This window comes from Copadichromis virginalis, linkage group LG10 (genome assembly GCF_057382275.1).
Source record: "Copadichromis virginalis isolate Kocher_CV1m ecotype Utaka linkage group LG10, C_Virginalis_male_GT1.1, whole genome shotgun sequence".
Lineage (NCBI taxonomy): Eukaryota > Metazoa > Chordata > Actinopteri > Cichliformes > Cichlidae > Copadichromis > Copadichromis virginalis.
Genome location: NC_140627.1, coordinates 25,303,654 through 25,326,790, shown reverse-complemented (window position 1 = coordinate 25,326,790; position 23,137 = coordinate 25,303,654). Strand labels below are relative to the sequence as shown.

The 23,137-nt window shown below is 40.5% G+C and overlaps 1 protein-coding gene across 2 annotated transcripts in view; it reads right to left on the bottom strand.

Annotated features, from left to right (window-relative positions):
- Positions 1-23,137, bottom strand: part of jade2 (jade family PHD finger 2) — a 221,807-nt gene that overhangs the window by 26,713 nt on the left and 171,957 nt on the right. For both annotated transcript variants that reach the window (XM_085470801.1, XM_085470802.1), the window contains exon 11: positions 9,910-10,027. In XM_085470801.1, coding sequence (XP_085326927.1) covers positions 9,910-10,027 — 118 coding nt within the window. The remainder of the gene's footprint in view (positions 1-9,909; positions 10,028-23,137) is intronic.

Genomic DNA, 23,137 nt, shown 5'->3' with positions numbered 1-23,137 from the left:
TAACATGGGGAGCCCTTAATGTTGGAATGTCTTGTTGTAACAGGCTCTCGCTGTTTACACAAACAGAGTCCTGACTGCACGGCTCACTGACTCTCCTGCTGCTGTGCATCATGTTTATATATACATGCTTGTGTGCGCATGCATGCACCAGTACAGCAGGTGGCAGCTGCGAGATCATAGCGAGGTTTTAAAAAGGGTGAAACGGTCGAAATAGATTATCTGAAAACTACAGCGAGTGTCTAAACAGTACAGCAAATAATTTACTGGATTTAAAAAAAAATTGTAATGTGAAAATTAAAAACACAGAAAAGCCCAATTTATCGCTTTTAATTATTTTTATGTGCCGCATAATGAGCAGCAGCTCTTTTGCGAGCACATTTCTCTTTTCTTCTTTTGACTTTTTATTAGCAGCAGCTGTTGTTTTTTTAATTTTTTACCACCAGATGACCCTTGTTGTGCAGTTCGCAGCAGGAAATGGAACAAAGTTTAATTCCTCGTTAAAACCAGTTTAAAACCAGTCTCCTCGTTTTTATTAAAAAAATACATTTTCTGTGAAAATCTGCAAAAAACAAAGCAAAACAAAACAAAAGACTGATTTTTTTTTTAAAATAAAGGAAGAAACAACCATTAAAGCTGGTTGGTAAACATGACAGTGCACCGAGCTTTGTGTTAAGATAAGAAATACTTATTTATTAATCATAATAATGCTATTTATCCCATACATCTGTATGAGAATGCTGTAGGAGTTCATAAGCAATACACATATAAACACACTATGGAGTCATTTATTAGAAACTTGGTCATAAAGTAAACTTAATAAGGTGTTTTTTAAACATTTTTTGGGTCTACATGAAACATAATTGATATCAGGTTTGTTACATTTTACCCTGAGTGAGACTTTTCATCTGGATTGAATGTCTTTTGCGCTCCATTCAATAGTTGTTCAGGTATTTCACTCAGAACCACAAATGTCAAATTCATGGAGGAGTTAGAGGAAAGCTCAGGGCACGTCTCTACAGAGTCTTTTATCATCCAGAAGCTGCCGAGATATTTATTTAGTAAGGACCAAAGGGGTCAGGCCAAATGATGGGCTGAATGATTCAATGTAGCTGAGCGCTCAATTTGATCTTATATCAAATTTGATCTTATATCAAAAAATACACACAGTATTATATCATAGATGCTCTGTAACATCCAGAATAGACCTTTTTAAAGGCGTGTGTGTTACTTGTGTGTGTGGTTGTCATTGCCACCAGCAGGCTGTCCTCATGGTTACTTTAGCATGGAGGAGCAGGACATGCATGAATGGAGCTGAGAGAGACCAGAGAGCGATTTCACACTGAGACGACCTCTGTGTGTGTCCAGAGAGACGAGTGTGAAAGCTTAGTTCAGTAAGAGCACAACGCCAAATGTTAAGAAAAAAGGCAGAGTATTTGGTTGTACTGTGTGTTTATGTGGACTAAAAATCTTTCCATTTTTATTTAGGAATATTCACATTTTCAAAGGGATGGTGATGCTATAAAAACAGTCAGCAATAAACACAAAAAGGTCTTACACGCAGGCGTGTGCTGGACATCCTCAAAGACAGGAGGATACTTGGAAATATTCGATTTGAAAAGTTATATAAAGTGAAAACTGTTAAAGTTATTGGAGGTTAATGGTGTGGAAAACCTTTTAGAGCCTTAACTCTTTCCCATTTGGATGCCTACTACAGGTAACTCTTGTTTCTCTTTTATGAACAGAGGGGTTTCTAGTGAAGTTAGTGAACCTATTCAATTGGTTGTCAAATCTCATCTTTACTGATATATTCTGATGTATCAAAACTTGTAATTAAAGAAACAGGGGAGGTCATTAAAAGTCGTCTTTATGGCAGAATTAAAATTTTAGACGAACTGAACCAACCAACGAAAAATTTTGAAATAAAGAGGGAAAGTGGTTAGCTTTTTTGTTAAATTATGAAATTTTTTACACTTCTCTCTGCCATAATGTTTCCACTCCTCCACTTTTCACTGTTTTATTGTTCCTCAAAGGAAACACAGAGGCTCTTTTCATTCAGACGTCTGCTGTGATACGCGGTTCTTATCGGTGCTAGACTCCTTTCGAGAAGATAGCATCTACGACTATGTGCTTCCTTACTTCGCCTGTATCTGCACCAAAAACAAAGCTGGCATCCTTCCTGTCTCAACATCAGGTTTTGCATTAAATGTGCCAGATGAGTAAAAAAAGATTTTCTTGAATTCGCTGCTCCACAACAGAAATGAGTAAATCAAAAGCTTACCTTGGAGCCTCAAATATCAGCTATTTAAACCTGACTTACCTACAGAGGGAAGTAAATTTATTGAGATTACACTGCTGGCAGGGCAAATTTACACAGTACCTCTTTACCGCTGCAGTTCTCGGTGCCCTGTAAGGTGCACTACGACTTGTCAGAAAGCAAAGAAATGTTTAAATAGAACTTGGATTGCTGGCAAACATCTATTACCCGAATCTAAAGCAACTCAGAAACTGAAACACGCATTCAAATAATTTGGTCTTTAAACAGGACAGACTTAAATCACTGGGGGAGCCAGCTGGTGTTATAAACCTCTGTTGTTTAAACAGAGACGACCTGTTATTGGTATCATTTAATTCCTGGAAATTTCCTGGAAAGTCTGCCCATTTAAAAAAAAATTTTTCCAGTCAGCACTGTGGTAAAAATCAAGACCATGAAGACAAAGGAGGCTGGGGAAAAGCCATGTTTGGAGCAATACATGTGACCTGATAGCTAGTCTTTGTATGCCCTAATAAACAGTAATGTACACTTGGTGAGTGCATGCATCTTCGTCTTCCACTTTTCCCTCTTAAAGATACATTTAGGAAATTTGTCTAAATCTTTATCCATGTGAATTCCAAGGACGGTGGGTCTGTAAAACCACTTGACGCTGGTGTGAAGGTTGTAGGAGTTATGTATGACTGCGTGAAACTTTTTTCCCCCCCATTTCTGTAAAACAGCGCAGGTACATCTCCTCGACACTCTCCCCCGTTTTTCCAATTTATTTTATGGCTGTTGCTGAAACTGCAGAGGCCATTAACGCCGGGGGATCTTTGAGGGAGCTCCCAGAGGGAACGCTTCTTCACACAGCTTCTAAATTATAATTTCTTTCTTTGTTTTGACAGAAGCACCATCTTATCCTCTGATCTCCCAGCGACCGTTTCCAACACCCCCCCCTTTCCTAATCTTATCTTGTTCTTTTATATGTTCTACAGCATGCAATAGGAGAAAAAACTAGTCTGTGGGTTTTCAAGGACGCCTGCAGGCTCTGCTTGAATGTGTGGAAACTTCCTCCCTGCAGGTTGTAATCTCTCCACAAATCCAACCATCAGCACAAGAGACCTTTTTTTTTAAACATGTTTTTGTCAGATCTGGGCTTTCTTTTTTAAACTTTTTTTTTTATACGTTCTGCTGTTTGCTTTTTCTCAATCTCCACAGTATTACTCCCTCCCTGAAAACCTCCTTCCCTTTCTTGTTTAGAAGGTGCAACAGCACCGGGGGATTTGTCTTTTTGAAGTGTATGATTAATTTTCCCTCTTTCTAGGCGCACTGAACTGCAGCGTCTATGTATGTGTGTAGCCACTGTGTCCCATTTCTTACCTGAGCTCATTAGTGCAATGTGAGAAAGTTTTTTCCCACTTCCTCCCCTCCCCTACTGTCTTTTCCTCCCTCTCGCCACCTTTTGTTCCATCCTTTTGCTATTTCTCTCTCATTGTAGCTACTTCAGCTTCCCTCTCTTCTTCCACTACTTCTTTCATCCCATTACCTTCTTGTCCCTTCCCATTCTCGTCTTCCTCTGTCCTTATTTTCTCTGTCTTCCTCGCACTCCTACACACATAAACACACACACACTTGCTGAAAGCAGATCAGAGAGGCCAATACTAACCGCTGTCAGCTTGTCACGGTTGGGTTTGAGCCAGAATATAAATGCAGTGCACTATCTGCATAATAATAATGCTGCGTGAGAGCATGTGTATGCACTTTTCAAGAAGTCCTACCTACAATGGGGATTATAACTGGAGCTGTTTTTGCAGGTGTGTCCACTAAAGGCAAAAAATATTACCCGCATAGTGCTGTACAACAATTTGTTACATTGACAAATTACAAAAAAACGCATAAGAATGAGCAATGCAGGCTGGTAAGCGATAGATAAAACTTAAACCAGCACAAAATTAATAAGGAAACCTGACTCCAGCTCCAGCTTTAGTAGTTACAAGGAAGAAATACTGTTATTCTAAAGGCCTGACAAGAGAAGAGGAGGTTTAAGTGTGATATGAGTTTCTTTTATGGCTTTCTTTAAAGTAGTCAAGCTTTTTCAAAACCTAAAAAGAACATGTTACCTTGGCTTAACCAGAGCGTGTTCACTTACTACACTGCACTACAGCCACTGTCCCTACAGCACACCTACAGATAGTCCTCAATGAAAAGGAAAGGAGCTTAACTGCTAAAATAATTTTCACCCGCTTCTTGACAAAAAGCCCACATATAATATTAATTGTGTCAGAATTGAAATAAAACAATTCCCATATCCTAGTTTTGACCATAAATTGACAGCTTCTTACTACAATATGCAAAATCCCTGTTTGTGAGTGTGTGTTTGTTTCTTTGGCTGCCAACACCTCCTACACAATTAGGACTTGAAGAGGCAAACGTGGCACACGGTTACAACGTGTGCCCCTGAAGGTTTTTATCTATATTAGATGTTACGATGCCATCATGTTGTCTACCAGCAACCCAAAAATGAGTTCAAATGACCTTTTAGCATTCATGCAAAATGGAAAATGGACTGCGTTTTCCTTTCTGCACCTACCTTCAACGAAACCTGTCGTTTAATTTCACAGCTAACAGCAAGAACAGGCTTGACAACACTTCAGCATGGCCATGTATTAGTTTTCCTAATTTGCAAGAGGACATACACGCTTGATGGCATCAGTCTTCAACTGATTACTACAAGAGACTGGGAGCAAAGTTAAAATCAAAACAAAAGCTTATCAGAAACTGTACATTTGTGCTGATTGTGGTAGCTGACTGACTGCTGTCAGACAGCTGCTGTTAGAAATTCTCTGCTTCTAATCACTGGTGTAAAATTAAAATGACATCAAAGTATCTAATGTCATTAATTCTTACAAGAAAGTCTTTTACCCCCATTTAAAATATCTAAAAGTGTAACTGTAGGTACCCATTGTATTTTGGACCTATCCAGAATATAATGAAAATACAAATGAAGCAAGCAGTTGAGCCCAGAAACCAATCATTAAAGTGAGGCCACAGAAGGAGAGAGCTAATTCACATCCCTCACGCGGAACAAGTTAAAATTTGAATTATTTTGTGCGTATACTTTAAAATTTAGCAATGACAAAAACTCTTGACCATCCGTTTTGTAAACATGTAAAGGCTTGGGGAATCTCCCCATTTCAAATTCTGCACACAGTTCGTCTCAATTAGTTTTTATTTACTTTCTGTGCTTCTTGCTACAAAATGCAGTTTTCTGCTTTATGCATTCAGCATTGTGTAGCTTCTCTGTCTCGATGGGAGACCACTTGGGATATCACCCGCATGCCTTTCCGCCTTGCTGAAACCATGCTAGCACTCACAAAGCATGACGCGGGCAGCCCCCGACATGACAGACAGGCATGCAGAATGGCAGACAGAGCATGGATGACAGATGAAGTACTATGAGAGACAGACAGGCGGACAGAGGGTAGTGGATCTGTTTTAGGTGAGTTAAAGAAGCTGGAAACAAGCCCATAAAGGGAGTAAGAGTGGTGCAGTTTATGGAAGGGAAACTAAGGGTATCTGAAAAACCTGATTCTTATAGTTGTAAACGCTTTGTGCGCAGCCTAGAATGAGTGTTGGACAGTCCACATTCCTGAACTTCCTTGGGCAAAATACTGAACCCCAAATTGCTCCAACTGAATATGACTGTAACCATGGCAGTCAGATAGTGCCTGAAAACTACAAACTCCAGTATAAGGAATGCATGAAGGCCAAGAAAAACAGTGCTATGGTTCCCAACGTGAATCGTCCAACATCAACTCATGATGTTCACAAAAAACGAGCCTGTACATCGTTTTTGTGTATTCAGCGTATTCACCCATTTTACAAAGACACACAAGCAATCACATGTGATTTGGCCGAAGATACGAGCCCACTGAACATGATCAATAACGACTTAACATAAGTCTTTTAAATTTCTCTTGCAGCCTAAGTTCACTGACGGTTACAGTGGAAGCAATTTCCAGCAACACAGAGTCAATGGTGAAACTAGATTTTTCTTAATTCGCAGAGTAGTGAATGAAGCAGCTACCAATGAGAACTAAGGATACAGCTGTCATATGAAATGGTGCTAAATAAGGGTTACCTTGGCACCTGAAGCCTTAAATGTTGTTGATTAGTCTTTAAGTGCAGATGGAACCAAGGTGCCAGAAGGAGGTGGCCTACGGTCTGCCCAGTCTGTCCAGACATCGTAAAAGGTTTCAACAGGTGAACCTGCTGAAGGATCACTAATGGTTGCGCTTGCTCACCTGAAGGCTTCTTTATTACTCTCTGCATGGCTACCACCGCCTCACAGTCTCCTCTCTCCTTATGCCAACAAAGTCAGTTTCTACTCCACGGTAAGAAACTGACACTTGTTCTCTACTTAGTCATCTGTATTTTTATTTTTTATTTTTACAATTCAAAAAGATTTCCTGTGTGACTACATAAATGACAATATTAAATAACCAGTCTTACAGTTATTGACCAAAGTCATCATAATGATAATTTCTGTCATAATCTAGCAGCCCTACCTTTAATGCCATGAAATCAGTCTAAATGGAAGAAAGCCAGACCGATACAACTGATGGACTGACTAAAACAGGATGTCAGATGAGACAACCAAAATAACATAACTGAAAGAGACAGACGAGGAAGATACGAGCCTTAGAGGAGACTGCAAATGAGAGAAGGAGAGAGGGAAACAGATGGAGGAGAAAAAATAATTAAAGAAGAGGATAAAGAGAAATGGAGAGTGGAAAATACTAAAAGGAAAAGATGCTGAGAGACACGACAAATCATTACAGCAGACAACCTCATCCTTCATTCTCTGGTGCTCTCTCTTTTTCCCTGACACACAAACACACACACACACACACACACACACACACACACACACACACACACACACACACACACACACACACACACACACACCAACTATTCTCTTTAATCTAACTCCTGTGGCAGTGTGAATAGATATGGCTGTTTAGTGCCAGCAGCACAGCTCCTGGTACCTGATGGCAGCAATCTGCTGAGTCAGGAGCTCTGCACTGCGTGTGTGTGTGTCTGTGTGTGTAGGTGTGTGTGTGCGTGTGTGCCTTTGGGAGTGTGTTACGGAGAAACAGAGAGAGTGAAAGTGTTCGCATTCGATTTACTTGAGTGCGTAAATGTGTGTGTAGTCTTCTTCGGGAACGAAGAGCACTGCAAACTCAACACTCCAACTACACACATACACACACACACAGCCACAGGAGCAGGCTGACAGAAGTTCACTATCATTACCATGCCAGCAAGACGTTAGTGGTATTACCATGACAACAAGCTTTCACTGTCATCGCCATGACAGCTGCAGGTCACGACTCCTCGAACTGAAAAGCTTCCTTTTAGCAACAAAGATGCGGATCGCTGTAATTTCTTAACAACTATTCTTAAAACATCATCAATATAAAAAAACCTAAACAAAACAAGATCAGAATTTCCAGCAGGATGGCAATATAGCAACAAATATGACCAATTTAAATGACTGTTTTTGTTCTATAACTATTTAACCCACTACAAATCTCTGTTTGTAGTGATAACTGTCACTAAGGTTCTGTCTTATACATCATATCAAGTGCTATCGAGGAGGCTTCAGCACGAGAACAACCTCAAAACTAGAGTGATGTGCAGTAACAACAAGAACAGGGTTTCCTGCAACAAATGGTAGCACATCCAGACAGCGCTGATCTCAACATGTCTTGAAGGATTACATCAGAGGTCATCAAATGTTTGAAGTCATGTCCCACTTCAGAAAAGTGTTCCAGCCCTACATCACTCCGTTTTTATCATTAATAATGAAAAAGGATCAGCAGTTTAGCAAAAGTATTGCATTTACGGTTTAGGAATTGGAGTCCTTTTTATACACGGCCTCCCATTTTACAGATGCTCAATAATTTTAAATCTAATTTTAAATACTTGGATGAAATTGTTGTCAATGACTGCCTGAAGTCTAGAGCACGTGGACATCACCAAATGCTGTTTCCTCCCTGCCTGAGATGCTCTGCCAGGCTTTTACTGCAACTGCCTTCAGTTGCTTTGCTTGTTCTCTGCCTTCAGTTTTGCCTTTAGTAAGTGAAAAGCTGCTCTGTTGGGCTGAGATCAGGTGGCTGACTTGGCCATTGAAGAAAATCCAGTTTCTTTGCCTTGAGAAACTCTCGGGTTGCTTTTGCAGTATGCTTTGAGCCAGTATCCATTTGTACTGTGAAGTGCTGTCTGATTGGTTTTGCAGCCTTTGGCTGAGTACAGAGCAGCCATCCCCATGAAACTACTTAATTGTCAAGCGTTCAATCACCTTTGACCTGCTGGAAATTGGGGGTATGTTTACAAGTTGCTGTAATTCCTCAACAGTTATTGTAATATTTCTATTGACTCCTTGAAATAAAGCTGAAAGTCTACACTTAAGTCTTGTTTGATTTAAATGCCACTGTGGTTGTGTGCCTTTTAAACATAAATAAAATAAAATTTCAGAAGCAGATTTTATTTCTCCGTGACCCATGAAATTGAAGTTATGAGTCTCTCTCCATTTATTTAGACATGGGCTTCAAAATAACTGTCCAAATTCATTCCAAGATGGCTGGCTGGTTGTGGGACTTGAATCTACACGGACTTTGTTTTAATCCAGATTTTTTCCTGGTTGTCCAAGCGCCACCTTCAGTGGCTCTATCCCCCTGCAGTTTTAGAACCACTGGATTATAAGACACAAACATCTGAAACAGACCAAAATGCATCAACAATTCAACCTCCCTGTTTTATACCATCAAAAACTGTACAGGTCTACCCAAGAGAAATGGTACTTTATAAATACGAATATTCATACTGCACAATTTCTACCAATGGCGTCACAAGCTGTGAAGGCCTCAGTCTGGGTCTGGAATAGTTACACTAAGGATCAATCAGCGTATAATAATCTGCGATGCTTCTAGCAAGGACTCATTTCCAGGTGAAATTCTAATATTTCCACAACCCACAGAGACAAAAACCCACAATTCTAGATGAAGATAGCAAGTGGGGAACTGTGAGGAGAATACAAATATATAAAGAAATAGACTCCATTTAACCTGGATGTTTCACTAGGACAGTAAATCTCACTGTGAGCAGTTATCTGACCACCACAGCAGGAACAACTCAAGCAGCCTTCTTCATCCTTCCTGCTCTCCATCACAAAGCATCTGCACAAAATGCACCAAGGTCAGTCATCTGTGTAGAGTGGATAGAAAATCGAGCTCCATTTATGTGGATGGTCGGTGTCACAATATCTGGCTGAACTATTATTCCAGTGTTCTTTGCTGTGCAGGTGTCAAGTGTGGCCTACTGTGCAAAAATGATGACAGGCCATTTCCAAAACTATCCACCCACCACACTCAGGCAGCAAGGGCTTGGATGTAACTGTTATACACTTGAGCTTTCCAAATTGTACTTTTTTGGGGGGGAAAGGGGGGGTGGTGGAAGGATAGAGTACGTGTTGGCGGCATTGGCTGCAGAGCTCGAGTGGGTGAAAGGTAACAGGCTTTTTATATTGGTAAGTTTAGATGGCTGCAATTAGATGAGTGGAGACGCATGCTCACATTTTGTCTCACCCTTACCTCCAGCCATGTCCTCTTCCAGCAGTTGTATCTGAAGGTGGAAGATCTTCTCCTGGAGGTCACAGAGGGTGTGTTTCATTTTCTCCCTCCGTGTCACCATGTAGCACAGGTTGCGCACCTGAAACACAGGAAGAGGAGCAGTAGCTATAACTAGAGGCTTGTGCACGGGCAACATAATTTATCATGATGCAGTGAAAAGATCAGCCAAAAAAACCAAAAACAAGATGACTTGGATGACAAGGAAGTACGAGTGCTCGAGCACAACCTGGCTAATGGCAGCAGACCTGCATGATTGGTGCTACAAATTAATTATTATTTGCACATTATTTTATATAATATTTGTGTTAAGTAAATTGTTTAATAGTGAACTGACTTGTGAACAGTACAAGGAAATGCCAATGAAATTTAAAATAGGCAACACTTTATAATAATGGCATGCTATTAAGCACTAATAAGCTATAAGTGTATTCATATGACAACAGCACCTGCAGAACACATGACAGCCCAAGCATGTCGACATCCTAGACATAGGCATGATTTTGAATATCTGAACAGTCATTAGGTTATTAAAAAAGTCAAATAGCTAAGGTGAATTTTTTATTTTTGTCAAAAATACAAATTTCTTCTTCTTTTTAATGGTTTGGGGCCCACCATTAAACCACAAAATGAAGGAAGAATGAGCCACTAACTAGGACGCATCAGACCAGAAAACCTGTGAGATGTTTCAAATTATTGCTTGAAATACCCCACGACAGCTGGTACAGGCGCTAGCCCCCCATTTCCATTATTATATCACTTTCTTTATAAAGCATTTAAAGAAAAACAGGTCTGACCAAACAACAAAACCAAACCTATAAGACAAAAACAGCCCAGAGAGTAAAAGTTCTAGGGACGCATACAAGCTGTAGAAGGTAATAATGAATGCACATAAAAGAGGAACATAAAATTCATAGTCAACAAATGACACTAAATCGAAAGTCAGGAAATAAAAGAGCGTTTTTAAAAAAGATTTAAAGATGAAGGAGCTCGTCTCATGTGCAATGGCAAAACTTTCCACTGTTTTGGAGCTGCAGCCGCAAATTGTTCCTATTTGCAATACATAAAACCATAAAAACAAAACAAACAAACAAGCAAAAAAAAAAAAAAAGTTAAATGGATTTGCAAACAAACTGCAAGCCAGTAAAGGGAAGTCAGAATTGAAGTAATGTGCCCTCGCTTGCTTGTGCTAGTTAAAAATCGATTGGTGCTTTTTGCACCAGCTGTAGGCGAGCTATGGAAGCCGGGCTAATCCTAATAAGAAACACACCGGAGTAAGTGAGAGACTAGAGGTTATAAAAAGCGTGTATTAAGTATTAGTTAATGATTTCAGGCTCTTGTTTTATGTGTCAATGTAACCATGTTAGCAGTGCTCTCATCTGGCTTTTGTGCAACAGTTGGTTCATACAGGTAGCTGGTATTATATAACCTTTGTATACTTTATGTTTATGTAATCAGAGTGATCACAGACCACTGAGACTCTGCAAAAGCGATGATATACAGCTAAGTTATAAGATCTCCATTTCCAAACTCACCAGTGTTTGCTTCTCTACATTACCCAAAGTAAACTCTGAACTGATTTTGACACAACTGGGTCGAGACCACGTCAAAAGAACTGCTATGTTAGTTACAGTAGTTGTGAATATGAGACAAAGCAAAGCAAACATGCGTCAGATGAATGTTATTGTGATTCTACCTGTGCTGTTTGGTCAAGCAACACTTCGAGAAGCAAAAATTAAAGCCAGCAAACGCAACACAATGCAGACAAAACCACCAAACTAGAGGAAAGTCAAATGTACACATTAGAATTACAGCCATCAGATGGACCGAAAATGGCCTCCAGCAAACATTAAAGTTGCTCTGTGAGTATCAATAACTGTCTGTTAGTGTTTCGTGAAACTAAAGAGATTCACATTTCAAAAGAATCATGAGGTTTAAATGATACATGTCATAATATCAGAGGTTTATAGTCCATCCCTCCGCTTCTGACACGGTCACAGAGTCAAAAGGCGGCATCCTGTTTCCTGCCAACAAACTCGATCTTCTTCCACTCGAACCCAAACTCCAGCTGAGCCCTCGTGCTCCTTCATTCTGCCAAATTACTATCATATGGCCCTGCAAGCGGTATATGACCGCATTAGTGTCTGCGCTGAGCTGGAAGATGGATGTGCGAGCATGCATGTTTATGTCATGCGCATATGGATGTTCAAAGAAAATCTGTGGTTGTAAATGCATGTGTTACTGTTTCGTATTGGCAAGACATTAAAAAAAAAGATGAAGAAGAAAGCAAATGAAATAGCTGAGAATTAGACTAACGGGCAGAAAGAGATGGATACATTGAGAAAGACAGGTACATAAATATGATTCAAAGATATAGACATACATAAAAAGCTTTAGTTATTAAATGCTAACCAATAAATCTATCTGCAGATAAAATGATGACAGAGCCTGTGTATGCTCCAGCAGTATGTTTCAAAGGGGAAAAGGAGTAAGATGATGAGAAGAGAAAATGTCCAGCGCATCTGAACAAACATTTGCTCCACAGTCATTTCAGTGAGAGAGCAAAGGCAAATTTCTAGTTATGAACCGAGTTATCCAGCTACAAAGTACTTTACATCTCATTATAGATCACTGGACCCGTGTTCTTACTTTTCCTTCTGAGGCTTTTGATTTAAAAATCCGCCAAACATAAAACAGAAACAAGTGTTTAAATTTTAAGTTGGCTTATCTTTTCTTAAATTCATTTTCTATTGATCTTCATTCTTATCTTGATGCACATTAGTACCAAAACTAGCACGACTGAAAAGTAAAGCCTGTGTGGGTTAACACAATGCCAAGGAGGAAAAACGTCAGCAGTGATTAGAGCAGCCATTGTTGCTCTCCAGGGAAGGGTTACAAGGTCATTTTCAAACAATTCACAGTCCATCATTACCTCTGCCATGGAGGTTATGGTTTTGTTAGCATTTGTGAGCGTGTCTGTGTCATTATTATGTCTGTAAACACGATAACTCGAAAAGTTTGGAATTCTGATCAAACTTTGCAGGGGTGTGGAGTGGGGTCATGTTCACAATCCATTCAAATTCGACTCATTTCCACAGAGGTCTTTAAGGTCAACTTAATGATTTATTGGATGAAAACTGATTTAAAAAAAAACTTAGAAACTATGTGCTACATATTGTCAACATACAGAAAAAACTATATAAAGATTTAAAATATCACATCTGACCTATGACCTCTCCTTCAAGGCCAAAGTGATAATAATGCTATTATGCTAGAGTTACTGCCATTGTTGGTACTGACAACATATAACTATATAGGGAATTATATATGATGATTTTATTGACTTTAAATGTACATTCGAGTACCAGGTTAAAGCTGTTTAAATACAACACAACCACAATTTGAGGAAACAAAATGAATATATACAAAATACAATCCTGCACTCTGAAAAGTAAACACTGCCCAGAGAGTGAGCTGCCTCCTTGGAGGAGGTTTATCCTGCAATGAGAATGCTTATTTGCAAGCGGAAAAAATTCAAGACAGCTTCCAATTATCCAGGAGAAAGCCTCTTCTGTCTAAGAAGAACATGGCATCATGGGTTACGTTCGCAGAGTTGCATCTGGAAAACTGTAAGACTCTGAATAGAATATAGCATTTTATTGACATTATGCATGTACAATGAAATTGTGGAACAATTCCTTGGGATAGACAAGACCAAAGCACAGATGTCTGGCCATAATGCACAGCACCACGTTTGGATAAAACTAAACACAGCATATCAGCACAAACACCTCATACCAGCTGTCAAGCACAATGGTGGAGGGGTGATGATTTGGGCTTATTTTTCAGCCACAGGAGAGACTAATAAGGTCATAAAACAATTACTTAAAGAGGTGGTTTTACAAGCTACTGAGTGATGGGATGTCCTTAGTTTTTCTCATGACTCGTTGCAGTACTTCTTAACTCTGCACATGAGACCCACTCCCGGGTTTGACATTAGAAAGATATGTGCACCCCTGAGTATAACCTAAGTGGTCCGCAGGTGCGCATTCGCTGTCAAAATAAAAGACACGCACCAGATAAGAAGTTGCAATGCGCGTTTGCGTACATATAAAAGGCACTGTTTTTGTCCTGTAGAGTGGGATTTTCACAGCATATTCTGCACCACATCTCTGTGCGTTCATCATTTGTTTGAAGCCAGCTCACCTCCTGCAACCACTTTTCAGAGAATACACGCTTTTTTTGCGGTTCTGAGATTTCTTTGGAGGTGGAGGAACACCAAAGTAATTGCTTAAAGGAGCTTGCTTCTTCAACATCTTTAAAAGTTCTAAACAAATGTCTGTCCTCCTCCAGAAAATCTTATGCACGCAAACGCGCGTTGTAACTTCTTATCTGGTACGTCTTTTATTTTGACAGCGCATGCACACCTGCTTGTGTGCAGCCCTGGTTATACTTACACTTTATCCCTCAGATAATCTAATATTAATAACGTCCCAATTGGTTTTGCTGCAGCAATTTGTTTTCAGCTAATTCAATTTTTACACTATAAAACAAACAAACCACAACAGCCGGTTATTATCAGCAGCTCATAGTTTAAATCATGATTTTCCACAAGAGCCCCTTCTTCTGAGGATCCAAGTTGAATTTTAAGTAATCAAAGATCAGCTGACTGAATATCAAAGAAAAATCACATCTATTCAATTTAAATTCAAGTTATAGTTTTTCCCTCGTTATAAGCGCCCCATAGTTTGTAAACCACAGCAATGATGGTAATTTAAACCACGATTTCAGAACAGAGAGTAACAGGAAACAATAAGTTAGGCCATAATAAATGTATTTGAACCATATACATTGTGGTTGCATGCATTTACCACGAGACTAACACGGCTGCTGCTCTGTAAACCAAACACCATGTGCCATGCATACTGTTTAGAGCCGTTTAATGCGCTTATAGATGCTATTCCCTGTTGCTCTGACAGCAGGAATCTCCAGTAAGAACTATTATAGGCGCCGACATCCCTTATGTTATATAAAATGTACCAGTGTTGTGTTGGTTTCCAGTTTTGTTGCGGTATACAGCACAATTGTCATGTGTGCATAGAAAGGGAGAAAAACTAATTGGGTCCAAGCCAGACTACTTGAGTCTCAAACTAACAAGCCAGAAACTGGATCTCTGCCAATTGGCTTTCTCTCACAACGGTGCATCAGTAATCATGGGTCTCTAAGTACATTTATGTGTGTGTGTCAGCATCCTATGTGTGCGTGCGCGTGTGTGTTTGTTCATGAGAGAAAGAAAGTCACAAATGCAGGTATTTAAGAGGCAGCACTACCAATACAGCCAACATGTAACCACACGCAGCAACGTTTTGTACTGGTAGGAACACGAATCCACATCCTGGACTGGAGCTACCTGCACTCACGTGGGTCAGCACAAGACAAAGATGCAGGACAGAGAACGATCTTTGATTGCCATTATCAGTTTACTTGTTTACTTAAACGGGGGCAGCTGTGTGTAGGTGTGTGTTCGTGTGCGCTGGCAGTCCTGCCGGCTGACTGTTTACAGTCTCCGTTGGTCTTGACGGATTCGTCAGCCTGGCCTATCTGACCCATTCCATCCCTGTGTTAGAGCAGTGCGGATAAAAATAGCTGCTCAACTGGGACACAATGTGCAGAGCCTGGCTTTGATTAGGACACTGTGTGTCTGTTTTCAAAAACAACCACCTCTGCCTGCAAACATGACAGGGGAGTGGAGAGCAGGATGAGGGGTGGGGAGGCGGGGTGGGTAAGGAAAGGGGAGAGCATTGACAGATGAGGGGATTTTGGAGTAAAATAACAAATAAGCTGCATCTTGGTGTTTGTTTGCTTGCTTGTTTTGTGCTTTGCTTTACCTCCGCGTGTTAGCGATTTCCTCTAGCCCTCTTCTTCAAACCTTTATATTAAAGCTACCCGTCCAAAGCACTGAGCAGTTTTTCAGCTTTCTTGTTTAAGCAAAGTCATACTGAACCAAACGGAAGCGTTTTCAATAATAACCAGAAGATCACACAATCCATCACAACTCCAGGTTATTGTTATGTGTGAAGCGCAGAAAGAGAGCTATAAGTTTCCTTGTTATTGGTCGGCTCTGTTGCACAGACTGATGAGAAATGAAATCTACTGAGAAGTGAAGGAGGCTGGCAAACAGTCACATCCAGGACTAAATTCATTTATTTCACTAAGGTCTGTCCAGCACGCTAGGAGCTGAGTTATTATAGTTTTGTATTTTGTAATTACTTTTTATATTCTTTTTATTTTACCATGTTTTTTTTAGTATCTTAGGAAATGTTCTTGCTTCCCTTACTCCACTGCCTGCTGGAACCTCCTGCCCTTTACCAACTCTCCCTGCCCCTTTTTTAAATACTGCCCTCAACCTCAAGTCAGTTTTTCCTCCTCCTTAAGTACAAATGTGTCCGTCTCATTCAGACGTGTTGATCCACAGACACAAATCTGACAAGACGTGTAGAGTTAATTTTGTTTGTCAGCACAAACGGTTATGAAATTTGTCTTTGGACTAGCTAACCGCTGGACAAGGACACTTGAAAACCTCAGTCGCATGAGACGGAGACAATGAAAGGAAAGCAGAACAGCTCTCTTGTCAGGATTGAGAAGCTGATGATTTCACTGTTTTTCCTCTCCTGATAAAGAGAGACGTGCGGCTGTTGCAGTTTATAAAAACATCAGTTATCAGGGACGACTGTTTGTCTTTGGATAATCTCGCCAGTGTGAAGCAATAAAACAACATGACCTTTTAAATGCCGCGAGGGTTTCATTTGAAAATGCAGATGGCTTGTGAACGTGTTTATCTACCCGACACATCGGGAAATGACTACAAAGACAATTTCCACAATGATATCCAGGAAAAGAATTTTTTAAAAAAATCACTCACGTCCTCTTTTGGGCAGTTTTAAAAGCCTTTTTTCTTCCCCAGTCAGGAGAGACGTTCTGATTCATCACCATTTGTCATGCCAGAGTCAATATGACACATTTTTGGAGACCGGTCGTTCGTTAATTTGTCCACTGAAAATTAAACTTGACAGACAATTAGCTTTCTGGCAGGTACATGGGCCGCGATATGAATAATAAAATAAAAGTGGTACATTTAGAATAGAATAGAATAGAATAGAATTCAACTTTATTGTCATTGCACATGCACAGGTACAGGGCAACGAAATGCAGTTTTTTTGCTTATCAATGCAACGCCTAACACTTGATTTACAATAACGTTCGATAAATGACAGACAAAATGGACCTTTCGGCTGAAAGCATCCATCTACAACTCCTCGTGCTGGTTCATCCATCCTCCGTCCCTTAATCCCTCGACAGCTAAAGCTACCTCCCTCCTTTGTCATCCATCCATGACACGACAGGCTGGAGATAATCAGCATTACAAGTGTATTAACTCTGCTGAGCAAAGCCACCGCCTCTCCATATCACTCCCTCGCTCTTTAACCTTCACACTGCAAGGCCCTGTCCCCCCCCCTCTGTGTGTATCATCACCTTTTCCTGCACTCGCCACACCGCTACTGTCCTGACAACAAATGCACACCCACACAAATGATTGTACACAAACTATATGCACATATACAGTGGGGCAAAAAAGTATTTAGTCAGCCACCGATTGTGCAAGTTCCCCCACCTAAAATGATGACAGAGGTCAGTAATTTGCACCAGAGGTACACTTCAACTGTGAGAGACAGAATGTGAAAAAAAAATCCATGAATCCACATGGTAGGATTTGTAAAGAATTTATTCGTAAATCAGGGTGGAAAATAAGTATTTGGTCAATAACAAAAATACAACTCAATACTTTGTAACATAACCTTTGTTGGCAATAACAGAGGTCAAACGTTTACTATAGGTCTTTACCAGGTTTGCACACACAGTAGCTGGTATTTTGGCCCATTCCTCCATGCAGATCTTCTCGAGAGCAGTGATGTTTTGGGGCTGTCGCCGAGCAACACGGACTTTCAACTCCCGCCACAGATTTTCTATGGGGTTGAGGTCTGGAGACTGGCTAGGCCACTCCAGGACTTTCAAATGCTTCTTACGGAGCCACTCCTTTGTTGCCCGGGCGGTGTGTTTTGGATCATTGTCATGTTGGAAGACCCAGCCTCGTTTCATCTTCAAAGTTTTCACTGATGGAAGGAGGTTTTGGCTCAAAATCTCACGATACATGGCCCCATTCATTCTGTCCTTAACACGGATCAGTCGTCCTGTCCCCTTGGCAGAAAAACAGCCCCATAGCATGATGTTTCCACCCCCATGCTTCACAGTAGGTATGGTGTTCTTGGGATGCAACTCAGTATTCTTCTTCCTCCAAACACGACGAGTTGAGTTTATACCAAAAAGTTCTACTTTGGTTTCATCTGACCACATGACATTCTCCCAATCCTCTGCTGTATCATCCATGTGCTCTCTGGCAAACTTCAGACGGGCCTGGACATGCACTGGCTTCAGCAGCGAACACGTCTGGCACTGCGGGATTTGATTCCCTGCCGTTGTAGTGTGTTACTGATGGTGACCTTTGTTACTTTGGTCCCAGCTCTCTGCAGGTCATTCACCAGGTCCCCCCGTGTGGTTCTGGGATCTTTGCTCACCGTTCTCATGATCATTTTGACCCCACGGGATGAGATCTTGCGTGGAGCCCCAGATCGAGGGAGATTATCAGTGGTCTTGTATGTCTTCCATTTTCTGATGATTGCTCCCACAGTTGATTTTTTCACACCAAGCTGCTTGCCTATTGTAGATTCACTCTTCCCAGTCTGGTGCAGGTCTACAATACTTTTCCTGGTGTCCTTCAAAAGCTCTTTGGTCTTGGCCATGGCGGAGTTTGGAGTCTGACTGTTTGAGGCTGTGGACAGGTGTCTTTTATACAGATGATGAGTTCAAACAGGTGCCATTCATACAGGTAACGAGTGGGAGACAGAAAAGCTTCTTACAGAAGACGTTACAGGTCTGTGAGAGCCAGAGATTTTCCTTGTTTGAGGTGACCAAATACTTATTTTCCACCCTGATTTACGAATAAATTCTTTACAAATCCTACCATGTGGATTCATGGATTTTTTTTTTCACATTCTGTCTCTCACAGTTGAAGTGTACCTCTGGTGCAAATTACTGACCTCTGTCATCATTTTAAGTGGGGGAACTTGCACAATCGGTGGCTGACTAAATACTTTTTTGCCCCACTGTATCACTTGCTGCCTGTTTATGTTCCCTCCTCAAACACACAGACGGTCTGTTATCAACTATTAAATTCATCATGAGTCATCTGGCAGGAGAGCGCCATGCTCGCTCATCCAAATACTGCCCATTTTTAAACACACTTCCACGGGTTGAGAAAACGCTGCAGAACAGTTTGAAATATGGAAATCTTCTGTAGCCTTCTCAAAACTCAAAGCACAACTGCGATCGGCAAACAATACTTCTAAATATTTATTTATTTTGTGCTCGTTGAGATTGAATCTCTTAACAAAAAATAAATAAATATGCTGTAAAATGTAATGTAAATGTAAAATGCATGCTTGCACTTCAAAATGAATGGGTTAAAAATATAATTTGCCATCTACAAAATATAGAAGGCAAAGCTACACACACGTAAAATGACTGTTTTACAGTAAAGCCGGATTACGCTGACACGACGGTGTCCATCGACGCTGTATACTACTTATCAAAGTCAACAAACAAAGACAACACCACACCTACAAGGACTCTTTAGAATAATGCACGCCTACGCTCTTATTTAGAATGGAAGTGTGGGCGTCAACAACGTTCCGATAACAAGCATAACAAACATTACACAAGAGCAGCTATGCACCGGCTCTTATGAAAGCCAGATGTACAAGGAATCTACACGATACGAGAATCGACCCCCGATTAGATTTACAGGCAAAGCGAGAGCATCAGCTAAGAGTTGGGAACGGGCTAATGTGCATTTAGACTGACCGTACGGTGCCAGAGCATGTGAAATCGGTCTTACTTAAGGCTAAGTGTGCTTGTGCTTTGGGATTCACACTAATGTATATCCATACATCCTATATTAAAAAACATTAGCCCCCTCTCTTACCAGCAGCCTGTTGATTTTGGCGATCTGCTAGGTTTTGCCAAGTTTTGGTGAGGCTGCCTGCCTGTTTGCAAGTTTAGTGGCCGCACTCTGTGACCCAGCGCTTTCATTTGGTTTTTGATCTCTTTTGCTGTATTTTGAAAATAATGTTAAGTTCTAGGGTCATTATTTAGTTGCCTCGAGTTTAATCTAGTTATGTTTCACTTACGTCTTCTGGTTAGTCTCATGTATTTCAGGTTGTCAAGTTTGTATTGTCATGTCTGTGATACTTTGGTCAATGGACTGAGATCCTTCACAGACATTTCTGGTCAATGGTGTAAGTTTAAGCAACCTAAAGTTCACCATTTCTACTATTAAATACTTAGTGAAACACAGAAGCATACAGTACAAATACAAAAAACCCAACTTCATTATCTATTTTTCAATTTGTACTCATGGTCCTGCAAGTAGTGATTCGGGAGTACAGTGGTTGACACATTCGCCTAACGCGAAAGATCAGTAGTTCGAGAACAGGAGGAGACACAAATCCCTGTGAGGGTTGTGTCATCTGTGCGACATCAACCATACAGATCCATCTGCTGTGGCGACCTCTTGTGAATAAAAAAGCAGCCAAAACAAGCTTTAGTTCATGTCCTTTACGAGTAGCCGGGGAAAGCTGCAGTTTCCAAGGCCGTGATACTTCTCTGTATTTTGGTAAATAAGACTTTGGAATTTTGTTTACAGAAAATGGAGCTCGTTTAAAACTCCCTCCAAAGTGAAAATTTTGAAAAAACTGGAAATTTTGTCTTGTAACATCAAAAGTGCAAACCTTTATCTCCCTTTTTGTGCAACCGTCTTATTGTTTTTAGGTTTGTGGTTGGCCAACATTGTTATGCAGTTTACAGTTACAGTATATAGTTTAGACAGTTATCTCTACCCCGTTGCTCTGGCATGCTCTTGACATGTTGTTTTTTGGATTTGGATTTGCACGTGGACGGCGATGCTGTGGACGTAGAGCAGTACATTCCACGACAGGGACGAGATACAAGATGTTCCAGATAAAATAAATGAAGGGCAGCACTTAATTATCAAAACTTAATTACTATTATGTATTTATCTATTTGGTATAAAATGTTAAGTTGCAGCCTACCTGCAGGAGGCATTGGCACAGTTTTTAATAACTGTTCAATACTTAAGTAACAGATTACTTTTTTTTGCTGGGGCTCAAATACAAACAAAATATATTTTGAACAGTTTTCTGTATTTTAAAACATTATTTTATAAAAATGTCAAAGTTTTGTCCATTGATCTATAATGAAATATGTATAAAACAGGTTTTAAAAAGTAAAGTTTATTAATGTGTCTGCCTTCTCTTAACTATATGCAATGCTAAGTTTACAGTAACGAAAACAAAACCTGAAAATGTTTTATTAGGAAACAGTTCCAGCAGCATCGGTAATGATCTCCTCCTCCAACCTGTACACCTCAACCACCAATTAAAACTACGATATTTAGGGCTTTTTAGTTTTGACATTTCAAATCAGGTTGTCTGATACAGAATATCAAGGTGGGTGGAAGAAAAAAAACAAACAGGAAATGAGTGCCTCCGTTTCCCTCAGTCAGCTGCTGTGTTTAGGTCTGAGGAAGACAGTGTGTATCCATGTGTGTGCTGCCCCCGGGAAAAAGGCAGGACCTATTTAAGTCTGAACTAATTCCCAAAGTGATCTCTGAGATAGAGATAAAAACCCAGGGGGGGGAACAGAGATTGAATGAATGTGCGTGTGTGTGAAAACAGGAACATCCGTCTGTATGTGGGGATGCGTGCGTGTGTGCGCGTCTCTAAGGGTCTGTGACTAAAAATGGATTTCATGGTAACGACTTAAGTAATATGTGACGCACATGTGGCAAATTACTGTGACTAGATACTTACAAAGACAGACAGGGAGGCGGGAATCCAGTACAATCAAAAAGACAAAAAAAGTAAAGAACTGATCCAAGGATAACAACAAAGCTTGTTTTGTTTTTTTCGAGTTTCACAGCTCAGCCAACAACTGATAAAACAAAATTTGAGTGAAACAAAAAAGTCTTAGAAGAAAAGCAGAAATGAGCCAAGAAACAAAGAAGATAACACTTTCTTTCTTTACTTCTCCAACTAACTTCCAGCTCAGATCCATATTGATTTGACCCTCTCGGCTCTCACCATATTGACTAAAAACCTGTGCTGCTTACTAATGAGCGCCATCGACTGCTCACTCACCCTGAAATACACAGACACCACTGTGAGGAAGCAGCCAGCTAAAGATCAGGATTATTGATCTTTAATTGGCCCAATATCACCCCAACCCCAATATGTAGAGCCTGGGTTAATTACTAACAAGACAATCCCAACTGGAATGATTAAAGTGGAGCGTGTATTTAAATTTAGACGGCTTGTTTCAGACGGAGCTCTGCTGTGATCGCAAGTGTAAACACGTAATCAATTTGTCACATGTTGCTCAAGTGTGTAGGATAGAGTGCTGGGATTGTGTGTGTGTGCGTGTGTGTGTGTGTGTGAGGTGATTTACATTGGACAGAGTTCCTGTTCATATCTATTTGAACACTTAATGATGAAGACGATTATTTAAAAACAGATCAAATCACTGGCTTAAAGCAAGCTGCATGCACTTGTGCAACAACCAGCAAAAACGCTGACTTGGTGACTGGCAGGTCTTTGTTAATGTGGAAAATCCAGGCAGGGGTCACTTTAGTGATGAATCTTGGAACATAATTATCACCTGAAACTGCAGTTCCCCTTGGATTTACCAAGCTTACCCAGTTTCAGCTCAAGCCTTCGACTTCACCACTGTGTTTGACTCATGTCTCTCACAGACTTGTTTCTGAAACCAGAGAGGCTCTCAAATAGAGTCCTAAAGCTAGATTAAGTCCTTCTCTGAATCCCTGTAGAGCCTGTGGAGCACTGGACGATGCTGTCGTTTGCACTTGTACGTGTGTGTGCTGTTGTGTCAGCATTGCCGTGCCATCGTGAGTCAAACTGAGCTGATCATGTTGGACTTGGAGCTGATAAATATTGAATGACAGCTGCTGTTGCTCAAGGCAAGAGAAAAGACGGTGTATACT